This window comes from Trichosurus vulpecula, chromosome 2 (genome assembly GCF_011100635.1).
Source record: "Trichosurus vulpecula isolate mTriVul1 chromosome 2, mTriVul1.pri, whole genome shotgun sequence".
Taxonomy (NCBI): domain Eukaryota; kingdom Metazoa; phylum Chordata; class Mammalia; order Diprotodontia; family Phalangeridae; genus Trichosurus; species Trichosurus vulpecula.
The window spans coordinates 7,221,175-7,246,015 of NC_050574.1; the positions used below are offsets into that span (position 1 = coordinate 7,221,175).

Below are 24,841 nucleotides of genomic sequence, written 5' to 3' on the forward strand. Positions count from 1 at the left end.
ACAAAGGTCTTTAGCATAGTTACTTATGTCAGTCCAAAGAAGACACTGTCTGCTTGATTAGTCAGGTAGTTCATCAACATTTGCTAAGCCCTTTGTGCCGTCTTAGACAAAATTACTGCGCAGGAAGTAAGCCTATGAGTTTTCTCAAAGGGATGGGGGAAGGAAGGTACTGAGGGGGACATTCAGCACATGGATATAAGAACAGCCATTAGAGCATCAGTGCTATAAGTAAATTCAGTGCAGTGAAGGGTCAGGACTCAGAACACCAAGTCAAAAGGAAAGTTTTGTAGATTTTTGGGAACTTAAAAAAATGAAAAGTCTAATAAATTCTTTATTCGCTCAGTGGTTTCATAATAGAAATAAAGGAAGCTGAAAGTAAAATTGAGATTATAAATAGATAAATGAGATGATTTAAATAGAATCAAAATGACAAAAAGGGAGAAGAGATTTTTACCTCCATGAAAGAAAATTGCTCTAAAATAAAAACTGAAACAGTGATTCATCCTTCTGCTAGAAATGGAAGAAAGTGAAATGGAAGAGCATCGAGTGCCAAGTGCAGTGACTGAACATGTGTTCTACATGTCGCAGTTTGGATAAATAGATGAGCCCACTCAAGTATCAAAGACTTTACAGATGTCCCCACTCTCTTCTATGATATCCATCAGTCTGTCTCTTCATTCCTGATCACCTATGTACTTGAGTCACTGCGTCTCTTATGCATTAACTCAGTCTCCAGCCCCAGCTTATAAAACATTACATTTGTAGTAAATCAAGGAACCCTCCTTTCCTCATATATTTCCATTCGTTTCTCTATGATTAAATAACACAGTGAGTGACTATATTCCTTGACTAAGTGCAAGCAATCATAAACCAAGGGCCCCAGATGCTTTTGCCCGTGATGCATCATAACCAGTATCATTTGAACCCCTCAGTATAAGAACAGAGAACTCTTCTTCACTTGGCCAGAAACAGGCTCATTCCACTCAGCTGAGGCCACATTGTGTGTGATGTCTCTTTAGAATCCTTTTCATACTTTCATCTAATTAAGACTTTATTTCCAACTCTAAGGAAATCTACTAGATCTTTCCTTTTCTTTGATCTTTTCTCAGTATCACTGTTCAATTCCCCCCAAGCTCCCAAAGAATACACAGTACTTACCAGCTTTTCACAATGTCTTCTTTCAGTTTTCTTAATAATGTCACTAATGACTCTTCTGGTGGGGAGGAATTTCAGATGCCCCTGTCTCCTCCATAGATGCCTAGATCTAACTGACAGAACACATACGTTTTCCCTAATTCTACTGGGAGAAACATTTATTAATAGGATGTTATTCCAGCTTTTATTACTCCAACATTATTCTCACTGCAAATGTAGAATGATTTTCTCCATATTCCATTGGACTCTTAATGACTGATTTCAAGTGCTGGCTGTGGTACTCATAAAGCTTATATAAGCTTTAGGCAAATCCCTTCTCTGGGCTTCAGTTTCCTCTTCTAAGTTGGTGAATATTGGACTAGGTGAATTCTGGAATCCTTTTTTCAGCTCTAAATCATGTGATTTTGGTGGTTTAGCAGTTGGTGACTTTCAAGGATGTGGTAGTGAACTTCACTGAGGAGGAGTGGTGCCGCTTGGACCATTCTCAGAAAGAGCTGTACAAGGAGGTCATGCTAGAGAATATCCAGAATCTGCTGTCCCTAGGTAAGCACCATTTCATTTCTTTTCTTGGTGTTCAGTGCCAGGCCAAAATTTGTCCAAGCAGCAGAGAATTGATTCATACTCTGTCCCATCTCAGCCTCAGAAGCTGACATCACAGCACAATCTTCTGTGTGCACCAACTCTCCATCCACTTTGGTCTTGGCTCTCAGCATTTTCAAATTAAACAACTTAGCATCACTCATGTAGCTGGAGATAAAGATCTTGGGTCCTTTTCAGAGGAAGAAACTGGAGTTAAAAAAAACACTCCTATTTCAAATGGTCACAGGCCCAAAAAGAGTTCTTGGAAGAACTTAAAAAGGATTTCAAAACTCAAATGAGGGACTGAGGAAAAATTAGGGGGAAAAAACAACAGCAGAACAGGAAATCAAGGAAATTATGAAAAGCAAATCAACTATGTAGAAAAACCTTAAGAGATCCAAAACCTTAAGAAGGAAAATAACTTCTTAATATATAGAATTGGGTGAGATGAAGCTAATGGTGTTATAAGACTCCAAGAAATACTAAACACTAAAAGAATAAAAAGTGGAAGTGAATGTGAAAAGAATCATTAGAGAAACAAATGATAAGGAGAACAGATCAAGGAGACACAAGTTAAGAATTGTTACACTACCTGAAAGGTATGATCCAATTAAGGGTCTAGATACAATATTCCAAGACATATTAAGGAAAATTGCCCTTGAAAGTGATAACAAAATGAAAACTTACAGTAACAGGATGTAAATACTGTGGAGCTAGAATCAGATGACACAAGACCTAGCAGCTTCTACATAAAAAGACTATAGGGCTTGGGAAGTGCTGCTGAGAATGATGGGATTGATGATTTTAGAAAAAACATGGATAAGCTTGCACAAAATAATGAGGAGGGTAAGGAGCAGCACCAAGACAATGTTGTATTCAGTTACAGCAAATTTTTTTTTTATTTCTATAGATTTCTTTATTTTTGGAAGGGTAAAGGCAGGGCAAGGTCACACAGCAAGTGTGTCAAGTGACTAAGAGCAGATTGAACTCAGGTCCTCCTGACTCCAGGGCTGATGCTCTACTCACTCCTCCACCTAGCTGCCCCAGCAGAATATTTTTAACCACAAAGTTGAGTTGAATAAGCCATTTTGACTATTATAAACACCCTAAAATAGGAAGGACATATGAGGGAAGATGCTTTCAGGCTCTAGAGGAACAATGGATAAATAGAAGTATTACCTGCTTGAAATGAATGAGAAATTTTTGAGTTGTAATTGATTTACTACTTCATGTGGAATCATCTTTTTATTATACCGTGTTATGGAAATGCTTATTTTATTCCATGAATTAAAAATAAAATAGCGAAAATATAAAGAAAACTAATGATAATATTAGAAAGCTCTCTGGAACTAGCTCAGAGATAGACAGATAGATGAGCAGAACAGAATAACTTTGTGTTTGGAAAATGTTGACAAGGTTTTGTGATAAGAATCCTTATTTGGTGGAAATTGTGGGGAAAGCTTGGAAGTAGTATATTAGAAATTGGACAGAGACTAATATCCTCCATTTACCAAAATAAAGTCCAAATGGATACGTGACCAAGACAAAAAGGAGACATCATGGGAAATTAAAAGAGCACGATGGAACATATTGCCAATCAGACTTATGCAGAGGTGAATAATTTATGCATAAACAAAAGATAGCATGGTGAGGTGCAAAATGAATGGTTTTCAATTACATTAAATTACAAAGGTTTTGGAGAAATGAAAGCAGTGTAGCCAAGATAAGAAGGAAAGGAGAAAATTGGAGGGGAAATTATAGACAGTGTCTCAGGTAAAGGTCTTATATCTCAAATATTTAAAGACCTAGGTCAAATGTGAAAGAATATAAGTCAATCCCCAACCCTAAATAGTCGAAGTCCAGGAAAAGGCATTTTCTGATGAATAAATCAAAATCACATAAGAAAATCCTTAAAATCATTACTTCTTACAGAAGTGCTGATTAGGGGCAGCTAGGTGCCACAGTGAGTAGAACACTAGCCCTGGAGTCAGGAGGACCTGAGTTCAAATCCAGACAGACACTTGACACATGTATTAGCTTTGTGACCTTGGGCAAGTCACTTAACACCAATTGCCCTGCCAAAAAACCAAAAAAATGCTAATTAAAACTACCTTGAGATACCATCTTATTTCTGTCCGGCTACAATGATAGAAGGGGAAAGGGACAAATGTTTCAGAGGATATGGAAAATCTGGGACACTAATTCACTTTTGGTGAAACTGTGACCCGATCCATCAATTTTGCAGAACAACCTCTATATGCCCAAAGAATTAAAAGGTGTTTGCCCCTTGATCCTGTCGTACAATTTTTAGGTCTGCTTTGCAAGATGATTAAGGAAAACAGAAAAAATGTTTGAAAATATAGTAGACCTCTTTTTGTTAGCAATGCTTGTAAATTGTTGGGATGACCATGAATTGGTGAATGGCTTGAGAAGGATTGAGTACAACCTGAGGTAAATGGACAATAGCTTCAGCAGTGATTGAGAATGCTCTCCTGAAAATACTATGGAAGTGTTCAGCCCAGCTCTCTAGGATCATGTCCTTCTTACTAATCAATGTGGCTCCATTAGCACTGAGATGCCCCCTAGGTGGATAGGTCTTTCTCTCATAAATAGCCTTCAGGGGCCAGGCCATCTCCAGTTGTTCAGATCTGTATCTGCCCACTGGACCCAGAGGGCTCTGGAGGAGAAAATTGTGCTGATGACTTGGCATAGCCTTCCCTCACTTATATCCAGTTCAGTTTTAAGTCATGGCATCATCTTACTGATGTCATGGTCCTCCTGTAGAGCAAAGGAGAAACCACAACCACACAACCTCAAACCCAATGTGGGGTGGGGAGGTTGTTTTTTTTTTCATTATTATTATTAAAGGGGCCATCCTTTGACCCATTTCTTAAAAAAGACTGATCTCTGAATTGGCATTGCCACAGTCAAAGTGAGAAGTTGGAACAACCTGTTTCAACAATCCGGCTAGCAGCTTTGGTGGGGGTATAAGATTCACCCACAGCCAGCACCCAGAAAGCTGCCAACAGCACAGGTTCTTTCGATCTGCTTAAGCAAGGGAAGCAAGGTGAAGGGATTGAGAAGCTTACTTTTAATTCAGCATTCAAATATCATTCAGTTAGTTCAGGGGAAAAAGCCAGCACCCTGAACTTCAAAACAAAATGCAAACAAATTACAAACATCAACAGACTTTGTCTGATTCAAATCCCAACATATAGTTACCAGAGTTCAACAAAGTTTCAGCATCTGGGTTTACAAGCTGGAGGGCTCCTCAGCTACAGCTACCCAGAGTCTCCTCAGCAACACCATCTCCAGAGCCCCGCACAAATGGCTCTGTCCTCCCTTCTTATAGGGCTTCAGACATCAAACTTCATCTGAATCACTAGAGCTCAGGCTCTGGTGATTGGTTCTTGAGTTGAACCCTCCCCTTAGGACCCTGGGAGGTTAACACGTAATGGGGTTTGGGCCTGGGGCTTAGCACCTGGTAAAGCTCACTGAGGTAAATTGAGTCACTCAAAGAAAACAAAGGCCATTCTGGTTACACAACCTTAGCTTTAAAAGGCTAAGGTGTCCCACTGTATCCTGGGCCATCTCCAGTTATCCTGATCTATATCTGACCACTGAACCCAGAGGGCTCTGGAGGAGAAAGTGAGGTTGGTGACATTGCACACCTTTCTTTCACTTAAATCCAATTTAAATGCAAGTCATGACATCATCTTCCTGAACTCCTGGTCCTCTTTGAGAATGAAAGAGAAACCACACAGCCTTTGGGATTGTGATGAGAAGGTCATGAGCTGCACAAATCTTCAGTAACCATTGCTATTACATACTTTGATGTGTGCGTATCATTTTCTGTATATATGTTTGATTGTTTGTTTCTTCAGATGGAGGGACCAAGTGTAAAGCTAATGAAATAACTAGAAAGCTGGGAATTTTTGTGGAAGAACATGACTTGAAAAGATTTTTGAGTGATGCTCTCTGGGACTTCAGTTTGAGAGAAATCTGTGACTTTATTATGAAGATAGATAACAACCCAAAGAGTGACTGTGACTTGGATGAAATTGGAAAGAGATTCAGACAGTCTTCTATCCTAAATCACTGTAAGAAAATGACCTCAGGGAATGACTGTCCTCCAGACATTGAATATAGGAAATGCTTTACTGAAGAGGGAAAGCTTTTTCAGTCCTTGGAGAAGGCTCCTGGAATGCAAATGTGTCCCAGTAATCAGTGGGAGATGGCTTTGAGCTGGAGTTCAGACAAAAGTAAACATGAAAAAAGTGATACTGGAGAAATGCTTTGTGTAAGTAAGAAAGGTAGGAAGGCCTTGAGTCAGAAGCCTGAGCACATTACTCATCAGCAAATTCCCGATAGAAAGGAATCTGATGAATATAATAAGTGGGAAGCTCAGAGAATCCACACTGGAGAGAAACTTAATGAGTGTCATCAGTGTGGAAAAGCTTTCACAGAGAGGGCCAGACTTACTGCACATCAGAGAGTCCACAGTGGAGAGAAACCTTATGAATGTAGTCACTGTGGAAAGGCCTTCAGAATGAGCTCCAATCGTCGTAAACATCAGAGAATCCATACTGGAGAGAAACCTTACAAATGTAATCATTGTGGAAAGGCTTTCACACAGAGATGTGGTCTTATTGCACATCAGAAAATCCACACTGGAGAGAAACCTTATGTATGTAATCAATGTGGAAAGGCTTTCACAAAAAGGGGCAATCTTGCTGCACATCAGAAAATCCACACTAGGGAGAAACCTTATGGATGTAATCAGTGTAGAAGGGCTTTCACAGAAAGCTCCCATCTTGCTGCACATCAGAGAATCCACACTAGGGAGAAGACTTATGAATGTAATCAGTGTGAAAAGGCTTTTATACACAGGTGCCATCTTACTGCACATCAGAGAGTCCACCGTGGAGAGAAGCCTTATGAATGTAATCAGTGTGGAAAGACATTCACACACAGATCCAGTCTTATTGCACATCAGAGAGTCCACAGTGGAGAGAAACCTTATGAATGTAATCACTGTGGAAAGGCTTTCAGAATGAGCTCCAATCGACGTAAACATCAGAGAATCCATACTGGAGAGAAACCTTACAAATGTAATCATTGTGGAAAGGCTTTCACACAGAGATCCAGTCTTACTGTACATCAGAGAGTTCACAGTGGAGAGAAACCTTATAAATGTAATCATTGTGGAAAGGCTTTCAGAATGAGCGCTAGTCATCGTAACCATCAGAAAATCCACACTGGAGAGAAACCTTATGAATGTAATCATTGTGGAAAGGCTTTCATGCAGAGATCTGCTCTTACTGACCATCAGAGAATCCACACTGGAGAGAAACCTTATGTATGCAATCAATGTGGAAAGGCTTTCACAAAAAGGGGCAATCTTGCCGCACATCAGAAAATCCACACTAGGGAGAAGCCTTATGGATGTAATCAGTGTGGAAAGGCTTTCACAGAAAGCTCCCATCTTGCCGCACATCAGAGAATCCACATTAAGGAGAAGCCTTATGGATGTAATCAGTGTGGAAAGACTTTCATGCACAGGTGCCGTCTTACTGCACATCAGAGAGTCCACCGTGGAGAGAAGCCTTATGAATGTAATCAGTGTGGAAAAGCTTTCATAACCAGGTGCCGCCTTACTGCACATCAGAGAGTCCAATGTGGAGAGAAGCCTTATGAATGTAACCAGTGTGGAAAGACCTTCACACATAGCGGCAGTCTTGCTAGACATCAGAGAATCCACACTGGAGAGAAACCCTATGAATGCAATGAATGTGGAAAGGCTTTCACACACAGCTACAATCTTGGTAGACATCAGAAACTCCATGGTTGAGAGAAGCCTTATGGATGTAATCAATGTGGAAAGGGCTGTCCTCCATCCTTGCTTTACATCAGATAATTCACACTGGGGAGAAACCCTAGGAACTTCATTCCTCATATGTGAGTACAGGATATATTTACTGTGTTCATGTGTCAATAATCCTTTGCAGTATTAGTTCAAACTCATGCAGTATTCAGAAACCTTTCCTGCGTTCAATTTTGGTGGCAAAATTCAGCACATGCACATGAGTTCTCAGTTATATCCAAATAAGTTTTTGATAGGTCTTAAAATCCCAGAGTCGGTCTGGTCTGTAGGTAAGCCACAGGAAGGGGGAGTACATATAGGAATGTCAGCAGGAATTAAAAAATCTTAAATTCACTGAATAAGCGGAAGGGAACAACTAGCACAGGAAATGATGGAGAGGAAAGCTGGTGGAATGTTGGATAAGGAGGACAATCAGCACAAACAGTACATTCTGGAGTCTTGTGTCAATACAGTGACGACTAGTTTACACCCAGTGAATAGCTGGTTCAACAATGTAACTTTCCTGTGTGCTAATTATTAAAATAATCTCATTTAATTTTTTTTCTAAATGGTGGCAGGTTATTATTATCACTCATTATTTAAAGTTTAACCCATAAGTTTCTTTACTTTGGTTAGCAGGGTCCTAGTATCTTTTATTGCAGCCTTACAGAGTTCCTGAACACTGTCAGCAGGGTTGGGGAGATCTGGTCACAGGTTAAGTCAGAAGTCCAAAGGAACCTCACAGACAAAGATTTCTTCAGAGGATTTTGCTATGCTTTTCTCCCCACAGTTAGTCACTTGCTGTTATCATTAGTTTCTGCATTAAAATAAAATATGCTTCATTATTTTTCAAATATTTTGTCTCATTCTATAATAGATACCTTTAAGGTCTAACAGCCTCCAGATCAAAGGTAACCTGCCTTAACAGCTTGTTTTCAGTTACAAGAGAAGAGAAAAACAGTTCACTAGAATTCATTTTTGGTTATAATTCTTTACAACTGGACTATTATGTAAATAAGTTCATTGTGAAGGTTTATATAGAACCTTCATTGGATTACATGCCGTATTGGGGTGGTGAGGGGGGAGAGGGAAAGAAAGAAATTTCAGAATCCAAAAACCTATAGAACTGAATGTTGTAAACTAAAAATAAAAACAAAAGCTGTTACAGGGAAAATCAGTCATCCCATCCCCCTTGACATTTTAGTAATCATATGGAATGGAATCAAAAACCCAGTATTTAGTGTTTAGTGTGGAGTAAGTATAGTCAGTTAAATAAATAGCAATAGTTCATTTCTACCGGATTTACCACAGGCCTGGCTTTTCTCCCAAAGCATTTCAGAGAGCTGTGAGGTCTTCCACCCAGCTTGCACTTGCTTCCCCCTGCCTCTAGGTGACATACCTTCTCTTGTCTCTCTCAAGTTTAAACTTGCCTCTTGTGGTTTGTCCTTTGTTCTTGAAGAGGACCATGATATCAGGGAGGTGATGCCATGACCTGCAAGTCTATTAAAGTAAGGCAAGGCTGTGCCAAATCACCAGCCTCACTTTCTCCTCCTGAGTCATCTGGGTGGGGGGCAGTACATGGACAGGTCCCCACTGTTTTCTACCAAGTGTAGGTGAATATCCTCTGAGAAGCTAGTTCAATAAATAGGGCTCAAATATAGAGTGAAGTAAAAGTGATGTCAGAATGAAGGAAAACAACGCAAGAGCCCATTGGAATCATTCCCATTTGACAGACAGGATTATTTGATCTTGTTACTTCCCCAAACTTCACTGTGCTTCCAGTTCCATTAGTAGGATCAAATGCTATTAGGAAATAACAACCATTTTGCAGGTAGAGGTTTTCCCACCCCTGGCCAGAGGCTGACTCCAATTCTAACAAAAGACTTGGGAGGATAGTTAAGTAATGGCTAGGTCAAATATCCATTTTTATGTAGGTTAGCTCCCTCTTACCAAATTGATTGCACTGAAATTCTCTTCCCCAAACCAAACTGAAGATGTTCCTAATTTAATTTGTTAAACCTGAAAGTTTGGTTGAAGGAGGCAAACAAGCTAGGTGATAGAAAAATCCATGTCGTTTATTATTTTCCCTTAAAGCATAGCTAAGCTAGCTTACTTGTACGTACAAGGAGTCAGAGCACAAGCTCTGGCTGCTGACCAAAGGAATGAGAAAACCTGTATTCGTTATTTTTAGCGGACTCAACAATCCTGTGTTACCTTACTTTTATGATCCCCATGTATGTTTAACCATGATACAAGAAGAGGATTTTCCTCAACGGAATAGATTTGTGAATACAATAAGATAAGAGTGTTGACAAGAGTCAGTTGAAGTATATACCCGTAGAATATTAAGCGAGGTAGTCTCGCAGTATTAGGGTCTCATCCCTGAATGGTTAACAGAGGAAAGAATGTTCTGAGGTCAGCCAGACCTGGTGTTGTTGACAGAAAAAAGATATTGTCTGAGCAAACTGGAGAGAATAAAGAAGCCCGGGTCCAGCCCTAGCCCTTGATTGAGGTTACAAAAATGATATAAAATGGTATAAAATGTTCCACATTTCCTCCTTTTGGTCAAAGGCAAACTGGAAGTTTTGCCTATAGACCAATTAAGGCATGGAAAAGCCTCTATCTTCCTCAGGGGTAAAGTTCTAAGAATCCTTATCTAGGTGGATTCAGGTGTTTTTTTCTCTTTCTGTGGTTGGACATCCCCAGAGATGGGCAGTAATTGGAAACTACTTGTAAACAAGCAGAGGGAGCAAATTGTAAGAGGGATCAGGGTAGGGAGCATGATGACTAAAGATACCAAAGACATAGGCAAACAGTCTTGGGAACGCAAGGGACTCAGAAAGGCAAAGAGCAGTTCTTTGTTCAGGTTCTGGTCCGGACTCTTGGGAGGGGCTGCCTGCATCTGATGCTGTCCCCATTTAGACTCATATTCTTTTAGATTTGACCAAGTTCTTTATATATTTGAGATGTGAGACCTTAATCTGACAAACTGTCTAGAATTTTTCCCCCAATTTTTTGCTTTCCTTCTGTTCTTGGCTACACTGCTTTTATTTGCACAAAACCTTTGTAATTTAGTGTAATTGAAAAATCATTCCTTTTGCACCTCACTGTAAATTGTTTACCTCTTCATAAATCTGATTGGTAATATGTTCCATCATGTTCTTTTAATTTCTTGTGATGTCTCCTTTATATTTAGGTCATGTATCCATTTGGACCTTATTTTGGTGAACGAGGTATGATATTGGTCTCTGTCCAATTTCTGATATACTACTTCCCAGCTTTCCCCACAATTTTCACCAAATCAGGAATTCTTATCACAAAAACTTGTCAACATTTTTCAAACACAAAGTTACTCTGTTCTACTCATCTACCTTTCTATCTATTACCCAGCACCAGATAGCTTTTTTTTTATTACTATCATTAGGTTTTCTTTTTTAAATTTCTCTACTTTTAATCCATGAAATAAAATAAGCATTTCCATAACATGGTATAATAAAAAAAATTGCATATGGAGTAGCAAATCAATTACAACTCAACAATTTCCCATTCATTTTAAACAGGGAAAGGTTATCATGTAAATTTCTTTTTTTTCCCTTCCTCTAAAGATGGCTACCATCAGATACAAAGGTGTGTGTGTGTGTTTGTGTGTGTGTGTGTGTGTGTGTGTGTAAAATCATTCCAAACATACTTCTATTTTTCCCATTCTTTCCCTAGAGCCTAAAAGCATCTTCCCTCATATGTCCTTTCTATTTTTGGGTGTTTCTAATAGTCAAAATAGGTTATTTAACTCAAAGTTGTTGTTAAAAATATTTTGCTGATACTGTATATCACATTTTCTTAGTACTGCTCCTTTCCCTCTTCATTATTTTCTGCAAATCTATCCATGTGTTTTGTTTTTCTAAAATCATCAAGCTCATCATTTCTTATAGCACAGCAGTACTTCATCATAATCATGGATCCCAACTTGTGCAGTCATTTGTTAATTGAAATAGATCCAGTTCTTTGCCACCATAAAAAGAGCTGCTATAAATATTTCAGAATATATAGCTTCTTTTCCTTTTTCCCTAATCATCTTTGGATAAACAATGACTGGTGGCGTATTGGCGGTTTAATAACTCTTTGGGTATAACTCCTGATTGCTCTCCAAAATGGGTGGATCAGTTCACAATTCCACCAACAATGAATTGGTATCTCAATTTTTCCACATCCTTTACAACATTTGTCTTATTCCCTTTCAATAATTTTAACCAGATAGTTATAAAATGATATCAAAACTGTTTTAATTAGCATTTCTCTACTCAATAATGCTTTAGAGTATTTTTTCATATGACAATAAATTGTTTGGATTTCTCCATTGGAAAACTGCCTGTCCATATCCTTTGACCATCTCTCAATTGGAGAATGAATCCATATTCTTATACATTTTACAAAGATCTTTGCATATTTTGTATATTTCAGACATGAGAACTTTATCTGAGAAATGGCAAAGAAAATCAGCACCACCCACCTCGATTTTCTACTTCCCTTCTGATCTTGGGAACATTGCTTTTATTTGTAAAAAAAAATTTTTCATTTAATGTAATCAAAATTATCCACATCACACCACATTCTCTTCCATGTCTCTTGTTTATTCATACACTGCTCACCTATCCAAAAGTCTAATAAGTAACATGTTCTATGATATTCATATTTTCTTCTAGTATCTCTCCTTAGATATAACTTATTTTTGACCTTATCTTTATAAACTGTAAAGTGCTGTTCTATGCTCAGTTTCTGCCACATTTCTTTCCAGGTGTCCCAACAATTTTCCCAAATAATGAATTCTTATCCCAAGATCTTAAGTCTTTACACTTCTTAAATAGATGGTTACTCTATATATTTGCTGCTGTAAATTGTACGTCTACTCTGTTCCACTGATCTCCTTTTCTATTTCTTAGACAATACCAAACAGGTTGGATAATTACTGCATTATAATACAGTTTAAGACGAGATTCCGCAAGACCTCTTTCCTTATGTTTCATTAGTTCCTTTCATATTCTTGACATTTTGTTCTTCCAAATAAATCTTATCATTTTTGTTCTAATTCAAGAAAATACGATTTGGTAAGTTCATTGGGTTAGCATTCAAGGTGGAAATAAATTTAGATAACATTGTCATTCTTGTTGTATTGACCCTGCCTACCCATGAACAAATCATATCTCTCCAATTATTTAAATCTGCTCTGATTTGTATAGAATATATATGTTTTTAATTTCCATTCATGAAGTTGCTGGGTTTCTTCTGGCAGGTGTACCCTGAGGAATGTATTCTGTCTAGAGCATGGGTGGGGAACCTGTGGCATCCAGGCCACATTTGGCCTGCTGAGACCTTGGGTGCTGCTTTTGATTGAGTTCAAGTTTTACATTACAAATCCTTTTATAAAAGGGATTTGTTATGTGATGTTTGGATTCAGTGAAAGGGTTACATTTGAGGACCCAGCTTTAGGGCCGCATGTGGTCTCAAGGCCATGTGTTCCCCATACCTTGTCTCAAATACAGTACCTCTTAGTATCTCTTCTTGCAGGGTTTTCTTGGTGATACATAGCAGGGCTATCCAACCTTAGGTTTTTATTGAAACAACAGACAATATGTTTTGATTTGCCATTTTAGTGAGAACTCCGTGGTGGCTTGGCTTCCTTTACTGAAGCATTGATGTAAATTTCTCTGCTGGTATGGGGCCGCATAAATCACACTGTGGGCCACATGTGGCCCATGGGCCACTTTTTGGACAGCCCTGATATATAGGAATACTGATGATTTATGTGAGTTTACATTATATCCTGCTACTTTGCTAAAAAATTTGTTTCAACAAACTTTTTAGTTGAGTCTTGGGATTTTCCATGGATATCAACATTTTATCTGCAAAAGAGCTATTTTTTATTACCTCATTTCCTTGTCTGATTGATTCTATTCCTCTTTCTTCTCTTATTGCTATTCTAGGTTTTCCAGTAAAACATGGAATAATATTGGTGACAATGGCAATTGTTTCCTAAGAAACAGAGTGGTGGTTCAGTGGAATAGGTTAGGTACACAAGACTCAGTAGTCAATAACTATAGCAATCTCCACTTTAATAAACCCAAAGAATCCAGCTTCTGGGCTAAGAATTCACTATTTCACAAAAGCTGCTGGGAAAATTGGAAAATGGTATGGCAGAAACTGGGTGTAGATTAATATGTTACACCATATACCAAAATAAGTCAAAATAGGTTCATGATTTAGAAATAAAGGCTGATAGTATAAGCAATTTGGGAAAGCAAGGAATAGTTTACCTGTCAGATTTATGGGCAAGGAAAGAATTCATGACCCATCTAGACATAGAGAGCATTACAAAATGCAAAATGAATCATTTTGATTATGTTACATTGGAAAGTTTTTGTATAAACCAAGTCAATGCAACAAAGATTAGGAGGGAAACAGATAATTGGGAGAAACTATTTACCACTAGTATCTCTGATAAAGGCCTCCTATCTAAAATACACAGGGAACTGAACCAAATGTATAAGGAGTACAACACATTCCCTAATGGAGAAATGGTCCAAGGATATGAACAGGCAGTTTGCAGAGGAAGAAATGAAACATATCTGTAGGCATATGAAAAAATGCTCCAAATCACTATTGATTAGAGAAATGCAAATCAAAACACCTCTTAGGTACCACATCTCTCCTGTCAGATTGCCTAACATGACAAAACAGGAAAACAATAAATTCTGGAGGGGATGTGGGAAAATTGGAACACTGCTACATTATTTGTGGAGTTGTGAACTGATCCAGCCATTCTGGAGAGCAATTTGAAACTATGCCCAAAGGGCTACAAAAATGTTCATATGCTTTGATCCAACAATACCACTTCTAGGGTTGTATCCCAAAGAGATCACACAAGTGGGAAAAGGACCTGTATATACAAAAATATAGCCATTCCTTTTGTGATAGCAAAGAATTGGAAATCAAGGTGAAGCCCGTCAATTGGGAAATGGCTAAACAAGTTATGGTATATGAATGTAATGGAATTCCAATTTGCTATAAGAAATCGGGGCGACATAGACTTCATAATAATCTGGATAGACCTACATGATATGATGCTGAGTGAGTGGAGCAGAACCAGGGGAACATTGTACACAACCACAGATGTATTGCTTTGGTTATAACTAACTTTGATAGACTTGGATCTTCCCAGCAAAACAAGGTTCAAAGACAACTCCAAATGACTCATGATGGAAAGAGCTATCTAAGTCCAGAGAAAGAACTATGGAGTCTGAATGAAGATTGAGGCAAACTATTTACTCCCTCGTTTTTGTTCCCTCCTTTTTTGGTTTTCTTTCTTTCCCATGATTCATTCCATTAGTCATAATTCTTCTTTACAACTTGACTATTGTGTAAATAAGTTTAATGTGCAGGTATATGTAGAACATATATAGGACTCCTTGCCATCTTGGTGGGGGGAGGGGAAGGGGAGTGAGGGGAATTAAATTTGGAACTCAGGAACTGAGGGTTGTAAAATTAAAATTAAAAAAAAAATCTTAATTATAAAATGAAAATTCAAAGAAGACATTTTGAAAAGCTCATAAGTACTGTGTATTCTTGAGCAGGGGGAGGGGAGAATTTTACAGTGATACTGAGGAAAGAACAAAGAAAAAGGAATGATCTTGCAGATTTCCTTAGAGTTGGAAATAAAGTCTTAATTAGATGAAAGTATGAAAAGGATTCTAAAGAGAGACTACCCGGAAGCTGGCCTTAACTGAGGGGAATGAGTCTCTTTGCAGCCAAGTGAAGAGTTCTCTGTTCTTATACCGAGGGGTTCAGATGACACTGGCTATGATGTGTCATGGTCAAAAGCATCTGCGGCCCTTGCTTTATGATTGCTTGCAGTTGTTCAAGGAATATATTCATTCATTGTATTATTTAATCATAGAGAAAGAAACTAACTCTGTGAGGAATGGAGGGTTCCTTGATTTAGTACAAATATTTTATGAGCTGGGATTGGAGATTGAGCTAATGCATAAGAGAGATACTGACACTATGAAAAATACATTATTTCAGTATGCAGCTAGAACTAAAAAACATTGGTGATCAGGAACGAAGAGGTAGATTGATGGATATCATACAAGACATTGGGGACATCTGTAATCCTTTGATACGTGGGTGAGGGGCTCATCTGTTTATCCAACCTACTACATGTAGAACACACATTCAGCCAATGCACTTGGCATTCGACACTCTTCCATTTCATTCTCTTCCATTTCTAGCAGAAGGATGAGTTACTTTTTCAGTTTTTCTTTTATTTCAGAGCAATTCTCTTTCATGGAGGTCAAATTCCCTTTACCCTTTTTCTCATTTTGATTCTATTTAAAACATCTTATTTATCTCATATTTATAATCTCGATTTCATTTTATTTTTTGCAGGGGGGAAGGCAGGTCACACAGCTAATAAGTGTGTAAAGTGTCTGAGCCGGCTTTGAAGTCAGGCCCTCCTGACTTCAGGGCTGGTGCTCTACTTCCTGCGCCACCTAGCTGCCCCTATAATCTCGATTTTACTTTTAGTTTCCTTTATTTCTATTATCAAACCTCTGAGCACATAAAGAACTTATTAGACTTTTCCTGATTTATTCCATAAATCCACCCAGGATCAGCACTGCGGACAGCGACAGCTCCCTAGGGGTGCCTGATGGGAGAGGACACAGCCAGATCATCCCCAAACTTTTGGGCTAAATCCCAGATCCTCTTCTTTTCCTCAATGGTGCAGCAGGAGGACAGGATGATATTCCTGTCTCCCCAGGATAGTTCAAACTGGAGGGCGATCACTTTAAAACCCTCTACAAACTGGGTGGGATTTTCTGAATAAAACGGCCAAGTTTTTCCTTAACCTGACCAAGATCAGAGATTGGAATCTGCTACTTCCGGCAAAAGCGATTGGCGGGAACCCACGAATCAGGAGAGTGGGGTGGTGGGAGATAGGGAGTTCCACCTCTTGTAAGGGGAGGACTAGGGAGCAGGGGATTCTGGGAAACCGAGTCCGGCTGCGGAGGTCGAGGAGACCAAGGAGCAGGCGGAGCAGGTAATTTCAAGGCCTGCTGGGAAATGGAGTCCGGAAGCGCCCCTGGCGGTAAAGGCCCTGGAAATGGAGGTTTAGGGGACCAATGGGCGGGAGGTACCGGCGGATAAGGGGGCGGGACATCCTGTAGAATACCCTTAGCTTCCTGGTAAGGCGCCTGTGTTGCCGCAGGGGCTGATAGAGGAGCGGTAGAGACCGGTGCCTGCGTAGGGGCTCCCGGAGCCGAAGGTCGTGGGTCTGAAAGAAGGGTACCATCAGGTAGGTCAGGTTCGTTCTGTTTCCCCTTTGCTGGAGTCAGTTTAAGTAGGCGCTCCCTACACTGCTCCCGCAGTTCTGGGTCCTGGGAAAGGCACCTGAAAGCCTGGACGTAATTTCCCTTCCCAGCGGCAGAAGAGATCCGGCTGTAGGATGGTGGTGCAGTGCAGAGCTCCGCGCAGGCCTCTTAAATGTCCGGGCCCTCCAGAGGACATGGCATTATAGGAAGGTGTAAAGGTGAGCCAAGTCCGTGCACGTGTTGTAGAGGGTGCTCAGACTACAAACGGCCAAATGAGAAGGAGTATGTGGCGTGTACATATGGGCATAAAAACCTGGTATTTTGAGAGAACAAAAGAGAATCTGCGGATTGTTTCAGGATCTTTCCTGCCTCCTTCAAGCACAAAGCACGAGTACATTGCTAATATTGGATCCTGAAATTTGAAATATTAGCGCCTAACAGCCCTCGTGCAAGTTGAGATTTTTAAGTCATTGCCATTAGTAACTAAACATGTATATTTAATTTGGTGAATTCACAATTCAGTAAGTGTAATGGGGAATCTGTTCGTTTAAATTCGACTTTTTAAGTTTTATAACTCTGCTTCGATGAAGTTGTTTTGAAATGGACTAAATTGGCAAAAGTAAGGTTAAAATCTCATGAAATGGACTGGTAAAGATAGCAGGATTGTTTTAAAACGACAACTAAATCCCCCCAGGATTATGTTTTCCTCTAAACTAGCCCTTTGAAAGGAAGGACATCAGGCTTCCTATTTATAACTACCAGGGATGTAAGTTAGCAGGTGGTTCAAGGAATGACTGAGAAGCCAAAAAGGAAACATTTAAAGTGCCTGCTTTCATTTGACCTGGTCTTAGATCAGTGAACAAGTACATCTCCTTCTCTCCCCCAAGTACTGTCACCAACCTCATAATACTCTTGGAGAGACTGTAAAATCTTCCTTTCCATTTGTGATGATGGCAGGGAAGGAATTTAAGGGACCTTTCATTTACCCTGTGGCAGTTAAAAAAAAAAAAGTATTAAGGCAGAAGATAGAAAGATTTTTCCCCCCAAGCTTTACAGGTAAGGCATGTACTAGCACCTCCCCCACCCCATCCTTCTCTCCTTGCTCTGCATTTATCCTAAATAGCTCTTTTTTTGTGGAGCAGGACAGCCTTCCTAGAGGCAAGTAACTCTCTGTAACAATGCATCATACAATGTTCGGAATGATCCTTGTAAAAATGTGCCATCTGAGTCCTTAAGACCACAGTAGATCATTGAGGATGTTTACCTCCGACATACTTCCTTACATCCATCCATCCATACATACTTGAGAGTACTCATCACCATCACCTTTTCAGTTTTTAAATGTTTAGTCAAGTGCCCTCCCCTCCAAAAGTCATGCCTATATCATTTTTTCGGGAGAGTGGCATTCATCATGTCACACTCCATGACTAGAACAAAAAAAACCCACAGTCCATTCAGAAGCATTCGCAGTAGAAAATGAAGGGCCCAGATTCATGTTTTAACAATCTGGCTAGCAACTTCTGTGGGAGCGTAAGATCCACCCACAGACAGCACCCAGGAGGCTGCTGGCAAGCTGGGAAAGCAAAAGTTCTTTTTATCTGCTTAACCAAGGAACACACAGTGAGGGGGTTGACCAGCTTACTTTAATCCAGCAGTTAGTTCAGGGGAGCCTACAGACAACATTCATTTAGTTCAGGGGGAAAAGGCCAGTATCCTGAACTTCTGAACAAATACAATCAAATTACAAGCATCAACAGACAGACCAAATACAAATTTATTCACTTCAGGGGAAAAAGCCAGCATCCTGAAGTTCAGAACATTCATTTAGTTCAGGGGGAAAAGCCAGCACCCTGAACTTAAGAACAAATACAAACAAATTACAAATATCAACAGACAGTCCCAATAAAATTCAGTTACCAACATCTAGGTTCAGCCCAAGGGCTGGCCCATAGTCACGCTTGCCACTGCTCCTGCTGCTGCTCCAACTGAAAAGGGATCTTCTAGCTGTCTTCGCTCTTCTTATAGAGTTTTTGACATCATCAAGCGCCGCTGGAATGACCAGGGCCAATTGGTTCTTGAATTGGCCCCTTACCCTAGGACCCTGGGAGGTTCACATCCATGGAGACCAGGTCAACACCCAACAGAGGCATACCCAAACACACATGGTCCAAAAGCCTCTGCTGTCCCAGACGTGTAAACTAGGCCCTTCCCGGAGTTAGCCCTAACATGGGCCCAGCACCCAGCAAGGCTCAGTGAGATAAACTGAGTCACTCAAAGGAAGCAAAGGCCATTCTGCTCACAATTCATCATACCCCTCCTTGCTGATCCACATCTGTTGGAAGGTGGAGAGAGGCCAGGATGCACTGGATATTTGTGCTCAGGTGGGGCAAAGGTCTTGATTTTCATTGTGCTGGGGTGGGGGTGGGGGGGGCAGGGCAGCAGGGCGGGGTGGGGGCCTAGGACTTTCTGCATCCCTTCAGCATTGCCTGGGTCACCAGACAATACTGTAATGGCATACACATCTTTATAGATGTCAACTTAACACTGTATGGTTGAGTTGATGATAGTTTGTGGGTTCATAAAATTCCAAAGCTGAGAAGGAAAGGTGGAAGAGAGTTTCTGGGCACCAGTATCATTTCACAATTCCATCAACAATGAATTAGTGTCCCAATTTACCACATCCTCTCCAACATTTGTCACCTTCCTTTTCAGTCATTTTAGCCAACCTCACAGGTGTAAAATGATATCTCAAGTTTGTTTTAATTTGCATTTCTGTACTCAACAATGATTTAGAGCATTTTTTTTATTTGATTATAAATTGTTTCGATTTCTCCATTGGAAAACTGCCTTCCATATCCTTAGATCATTTCTTAATTGGGGAATGACTCATATTCTTATAGATTTTGCAAAGATCTTTATCTATTTTGTATATTTGAGATATGAGAACTTTATCCCCCCCATCAATTTTCTGCTTTCCTTCTGATTTTCATTACATTGTTTTAATTTGTACAAAACGTTTTTAATTTAACCTGACCAAAATTATCTATTTAACCCCTTACTCTCTTCCATATCTCATTTATCCATGAATTGTTCTACTATCCATGAGTCTAATAATTAACATGTTCCATAATCTTCAAATTTTCTTGTAATCTCTCTTAAGATTTAGCTCATGTATCCATTTTTACCTTAACTTGATAAATAATGTAAAATGTTGGTCCATGCATAATTTCTGCCGTATTTCCTTCTGGTTTTCCCTGCAGTTTTTACCAGATAATGAATTCCTATCTCAAAATCTTAAGTCTTTGCACTTGTCAAATAGAAGTTTCCTTTTTTCATTTGCTGCTGTAAATTATATGTCTGCTAGGTTCCGTTGATCTGCCTTTCTGGTTCTTAGCCAGCACAAGATACTTTTGATTATTACTGCCTTATAATACAGTTTCAACATCGGGTTCTGCTATTTTTTTTTCTCTTTACATTACTCTTTTATTAGTTCTTTTCATGTTCTTGATGTTTTGTTCTTCCAAATAAATTTTATTATTTTTTTCTAACTCAATAAAATAAGGTTTTGATAATTCATTTGAGATAGCATTGAAGATATAAATTAAATGAAGAAACATTTTCATTATTCTATTTGCCATACCAACCCATGAAGATTTAATATCCCTCTAATTATTTAAGTCTGATTTTATTTGTATCAAATTTTTTATATTTATACTAATGTAGTTCCTGGGTTTGTTCTGGCAGGCGTAACCCCAGGAATTTTATACTGTCTAGACTTACTTTAAATGGGGTATCTCTTACTATCTCTTGTTGCAAGGTTTTGCAGGTGATCTATAGGAATGTTGATGATTTATGTGAGTTTACCTTATATTCTGCTACTTTGCTAAAATTATTGTTTCTACCAACTTTTTAATTGAGTCTTTGAGATTTTCCATGGATATCATCATATAATCATAAAAAGACATATTTTTATTACCTCATTCCCTGGTCTGATTCCTTCTATTTCTTTTTCTTCTCTCATTGCTATTCCTAGGTTTCCAGTACAGTATTAAGTAATATTGGTGACAGTGGCCGTCCTTGAACATTAGATCTTAACTGGGAAGACTTCTAGCTTAACACCATTACAAGTAATGCTTGCTGATGGTTGTAGATAAATTCATTTTATGGGTTTAAGATAAAATTCACTTTTCCCTATACTTTCAAGTTTTTTTTTAATAGAAATGAGTATTGATTTTTATCAAAATGTATTCTTCAGCTGTTCATATATTCATATGATTTTTTTTTATTATTGATATAAGTCACATGAATAACTTCCCTTAGGTTAACTCATCCCTGCATCCCTGGCATAAATCCAAGTTGGTCACAATGTAGAATCTTTGTATTATATTGTTGTAATCCCCTAGCTAGTATTTTATTTAGAATTTTTGCTTCCATATACACTAATGAATTTGGTCTATAATTGTTCTTCTCTTAATTCTTATTGATTTGGATATCAATACCATATTTGTTTCATAAAAGGAGTTTGGTAGTATCCATTTTTTTTGGCGTGTGGAGGAAGTGGGATGCAGACTGGGAAGGCAACGGGGGTTGGGGGGGGGGGCAGTGCGGTGTTTGTGAAGCTTTAGTGGCCAACATGGACAGGACTTTCTGGGCCTTTATTTTGGTTGTAATTGCGAGCTTCTGCAGAGCAAGGAAATGAAACCAGTTCATAGAAGTTTCTTTCGTAATGCCCCCCTCTTCCCCCCATTTTCATCAGACAAATATTCCTGGGAATTGTTGACAATAGGGTGTCTGATTTAAATGAGGTTGGACGGGTCTGAAGCAATGAGTTCTGATGAATCCATGCCCATGTTCCTATTTCCAGGTTGCTTCAAGAAAGAAGTCCTTCTGTCTTCAAGCCCTCGCTTCTGTTCGATCCTGTTTTAGCTCCTAGGGGGTGGGGGAAGGTGCTGGACAGGGAAGTTTTATCTCCAGAGAAGACAAGCCATCTCACCTGTGTCCCTGAGGCTGGATGAAAATAGAGTGGGGTTCTGTAGGTTGTGGGGGACAGAACTTCCACTCAGTTGTCCTAATTGGGGTCCTCTGTTGATAGAGATGAGAGAGGCTTCCCACTGGGCATATGACAGTTTGAGAACCTGCAACCAGAAAACATGGAGGGCAGTTGTGGTCTAGTCTGAATTACCTGAGGAATGCTCCAAAATTCTAAGGATTGCCATCTGGGGTTGCTTTTCTCATCTCTCTGATGACTCTGTCCAATTATTCTTAAAATCCTTGGCTGTCAGGGGCAGCTAGAGGGTGCAGTGGATAAAGTGCTGGCCCTGGAGTCAGGAATACCTGACTACAAATCCGGCCTCAGACATTACTTAGCTTTGTGACCCTGGACAAGTCACTTTACCCTGTTTGCTTCAGTTTCTCATCTGGAAAATAGGACCACACTAGAGAATGAAATGGCAAACCACTCCAGCATCTCTGCCAAGAAAATCCCATGCACTATGTCCATGGGATCATGAACAGTTGGACACCACTGAATGACCCAACCACAACATGTGACATTACACACATAGTTACCAGAGAGAAGCACCAACGTCTGGGTTTTCAAAGCTGGGGGCTCCATGACGGCTACGCAGAGTTGTGTGTGGTCAAATGACAGGATGCTCTTCCAGTGAGTGAGAGCCCCAAGCTAAATGCTAACCTCACAGTACATATACCCTTTTTCAGGGTCAGAGGGCATCACTACTATGTGACTCAAACTCATGTGACTTAGACTTTCTTGTCACTTAAACATCATCAAAGACTCCTGATTCAATCAAAGACTCTTGAAATAAAGGACTCAAAGGCACTTCATTACTTCCCAGTCTGAGAAGCACTCCAGAACAAAAGACAATAGAAAGTCCCACTTTGCTTGCTGTTACATTTGAAAGGCAAGACTTATGAAAGGCACTTGTTTGCCTTAGTGCTGATAAAGAAAAAACATAGTCAAAAAATCCTACCCTGCTTGCCATCCCAACGTAGAAGAATTATTAGAGCTGGAGAGGACCTCAGGGTCTCGGCAATCAACATATCTAAAGCAGGAAATATCATCTTTCCTCTCTCAATGACTACTTTTTTAAAAAAGATTTAGTATTTAATTTTCCCCAGTTACATCCAAAAACAATTTTTAACATTTGTTTTTGAAACTTTGAGTTCTAAATTAACCCTTTCCTCCCTCCCCACCGCCTTCATTGAGAAAGCAAGCAATTCCATAGAGGTTGTATACACACACACACCCCGACATGTGTGGGTGTGGGGGTGTGTGTGGGTGTGTTTGTGTGTGTGTGCGCGCACACGCGCTCGAGTGTGTGTAGTCATTCAAAACATAGCCATAATAGTCATGAAAAAAGAAACAAAGACAAAAAACTCAAGAAAAATAAAGTGAAAAAACCCAAATTGCTTCAGTCTATTCAGACACCTTCAGTTCCTTCTCTGGGCATGGAGAGCAGTTTCTATCCTAGGTCCTTAGCACTTTTCATGGATCCTTATAATGCTGAGAATAGCCAAGTCATTCACAGCTGATGTTCGCAATATTGCTGTTGCTCTGTTCCCAGTTCATCTCACATTGCATCAACCCAAGCATCAGCCTGATGGTTTTGGGGGCCAGAATTGACCTTGATTAGATTCTCTTTACTTTTTAGTCAGAAATTTCTATGAGTTGGGTGAGGTCCTGATACTGATTAAGGCCAATTTTCTGTGAGAGTTAGGGCCTTCTCATCATCAGCACTGTCTTCCAGAGACCTACAAGGACTGGTCCCTGGATGAGGAAGTAAAAGGAGGATAAACCCTGGATCTTGATGTTAAAAAGTGGTTATTAATGAGCATTTTTCTCAGACAGATTTTTTCAGTGAATTTGGCTGGGAAGAGAAGATGAGACAGAAAGATGGCTCAAGGGGTCATGAGGGGTTAGTGAAGGTTTCCTTAAAGATCAAGGAGACAGGTATTTTAGGGTTAAAAATTTGAGAGCTGTGGCTGGGGCGTGGGGGGATGATCTAGGGTGAAAACTTTTGGGGAAGACTGGATGGGGTGGGATCAAATGTCATTGCACGTGGTTGGCCTTTGGAAAGACAAGGGCTCCCCCTTTCTTAGAGTTGTTTTTGCTGTGTTTGTGCTTCCTTCTGAAAGAGGACCATGACATCAAGGAGATCTTGCAGTTGACTTTGATTTGCATGAGTGAGGGCTGTACATGGTCACCAGCCTCACTTCCTCCTCCAGAGCCATATGGGCCCAGTGGCCAGATATTCATCAGGATGGCTGGAGATGGCCAAGGATGCAATGGGAGATCCTGGCCCTTTTAGGCTAAGGTCATTTCTGGTCCTCCCTCTGAGTGAGGTAATATCCATTCAGTGAATAGGCCTCTTTAAGAAGTGACAAAGGGATGGCTCCTTTAACCAAAAAAAAAAAAGAAAATCAAACTGGGAGGGGAAGACTCTCAGGATTTCTGGCCAAAAGAGAAACAGTGATTATTTACTATTTACATTCACTGTGTGTTAGGGCAGGAACCTACTGTCCAGTCTATGAGCTCCAGAGTGAACTGGGTTTAAGGCTTGGTCTTTGGGAAAGAAATCTAGCATGTAAACCGCAGATTAAGGAGGCAGCTTTCAGCCAGCAAAATGTACCTTCCTCAGGTTAGAGGAGAGGAGAGAAGAGAAGAGAGGGGAGGGGAAAGGAAGAGAGAGGAACGGAAGGGAGAAGAGGGGAGGGGAGGGGAAGGAAAGGGACTTGCCTGATCCACTCAAGTCCTTTTCCAGCCAGGATTGGAAGGTATGTAAACCTCCCCTCTATCCCTTTCTTGCTGTGTAGTTCAGGTCAGAAGGGGTTATAAGGTTGTCTCAGATACACCATCAGCCAT

At 39.8% G+C, this 24,841-nt stretch overlaps 2 protein-coding genes across 9 annotated transcripts in view; both read left to right on the forward strand.

The window, feature by feature from the left end:
- Positions 1-8,512, forward strand: part of LOC118835848 (zinc finger protein 665-like) — a 110,595-nt gene extending 102,083 nt beyond the window's left edge. Inside the window, exons 5-6 of one of the 3 annotated variants that reach the window (XM_036743128.1) lie at positions 6,222-6,557; positions 6,642-8,512. In XM_036743128.1, coding sequence (XP_036599023.1) covers positions 6,222-6,557; positions 6,642-7,585 — 1,280 coding nt within the window. In that variant the 3' untranslated portion in view covers positions 7,586-8,512. Of the gene's footprint in view, positions 1-1,571; positions 1,699-5,618 lie in introns of all 3 variants that reach the window. The other 2 variants (XM_036743129.1, XM_036743130.1) reach the window with 2 other exon arrangements.
- An 8,345-nt stretch (positions 8,513-16,857) lies between these two features.
- Positions 16,858-24,841, forward strand: part of LOC118837754 (zinc finger protein 883-like) — a 39,954-nt gene continuing 31,970 nt past the window's right edge. For 3 of the 6 annotated variants that reach the window (XM_036744832.1, XM_036744834.1, XM_036744835.1), the window contains exons 1-2: positions 16,858-16,943; positions 17,070-17,177. The gene's annotated coding sequence lies outside the window, so the exon portion shown is untranslated. Of the gene's footprint in view, positions 16,944-17,069; positions 17,178-21,049; positions 21,087-24,841 lie in introns of those variants that run through there. The other 3 variants (XM_036744838.1, XM_036744836.1, XM_036744833.1) reach the window with 3 other exon arrangements.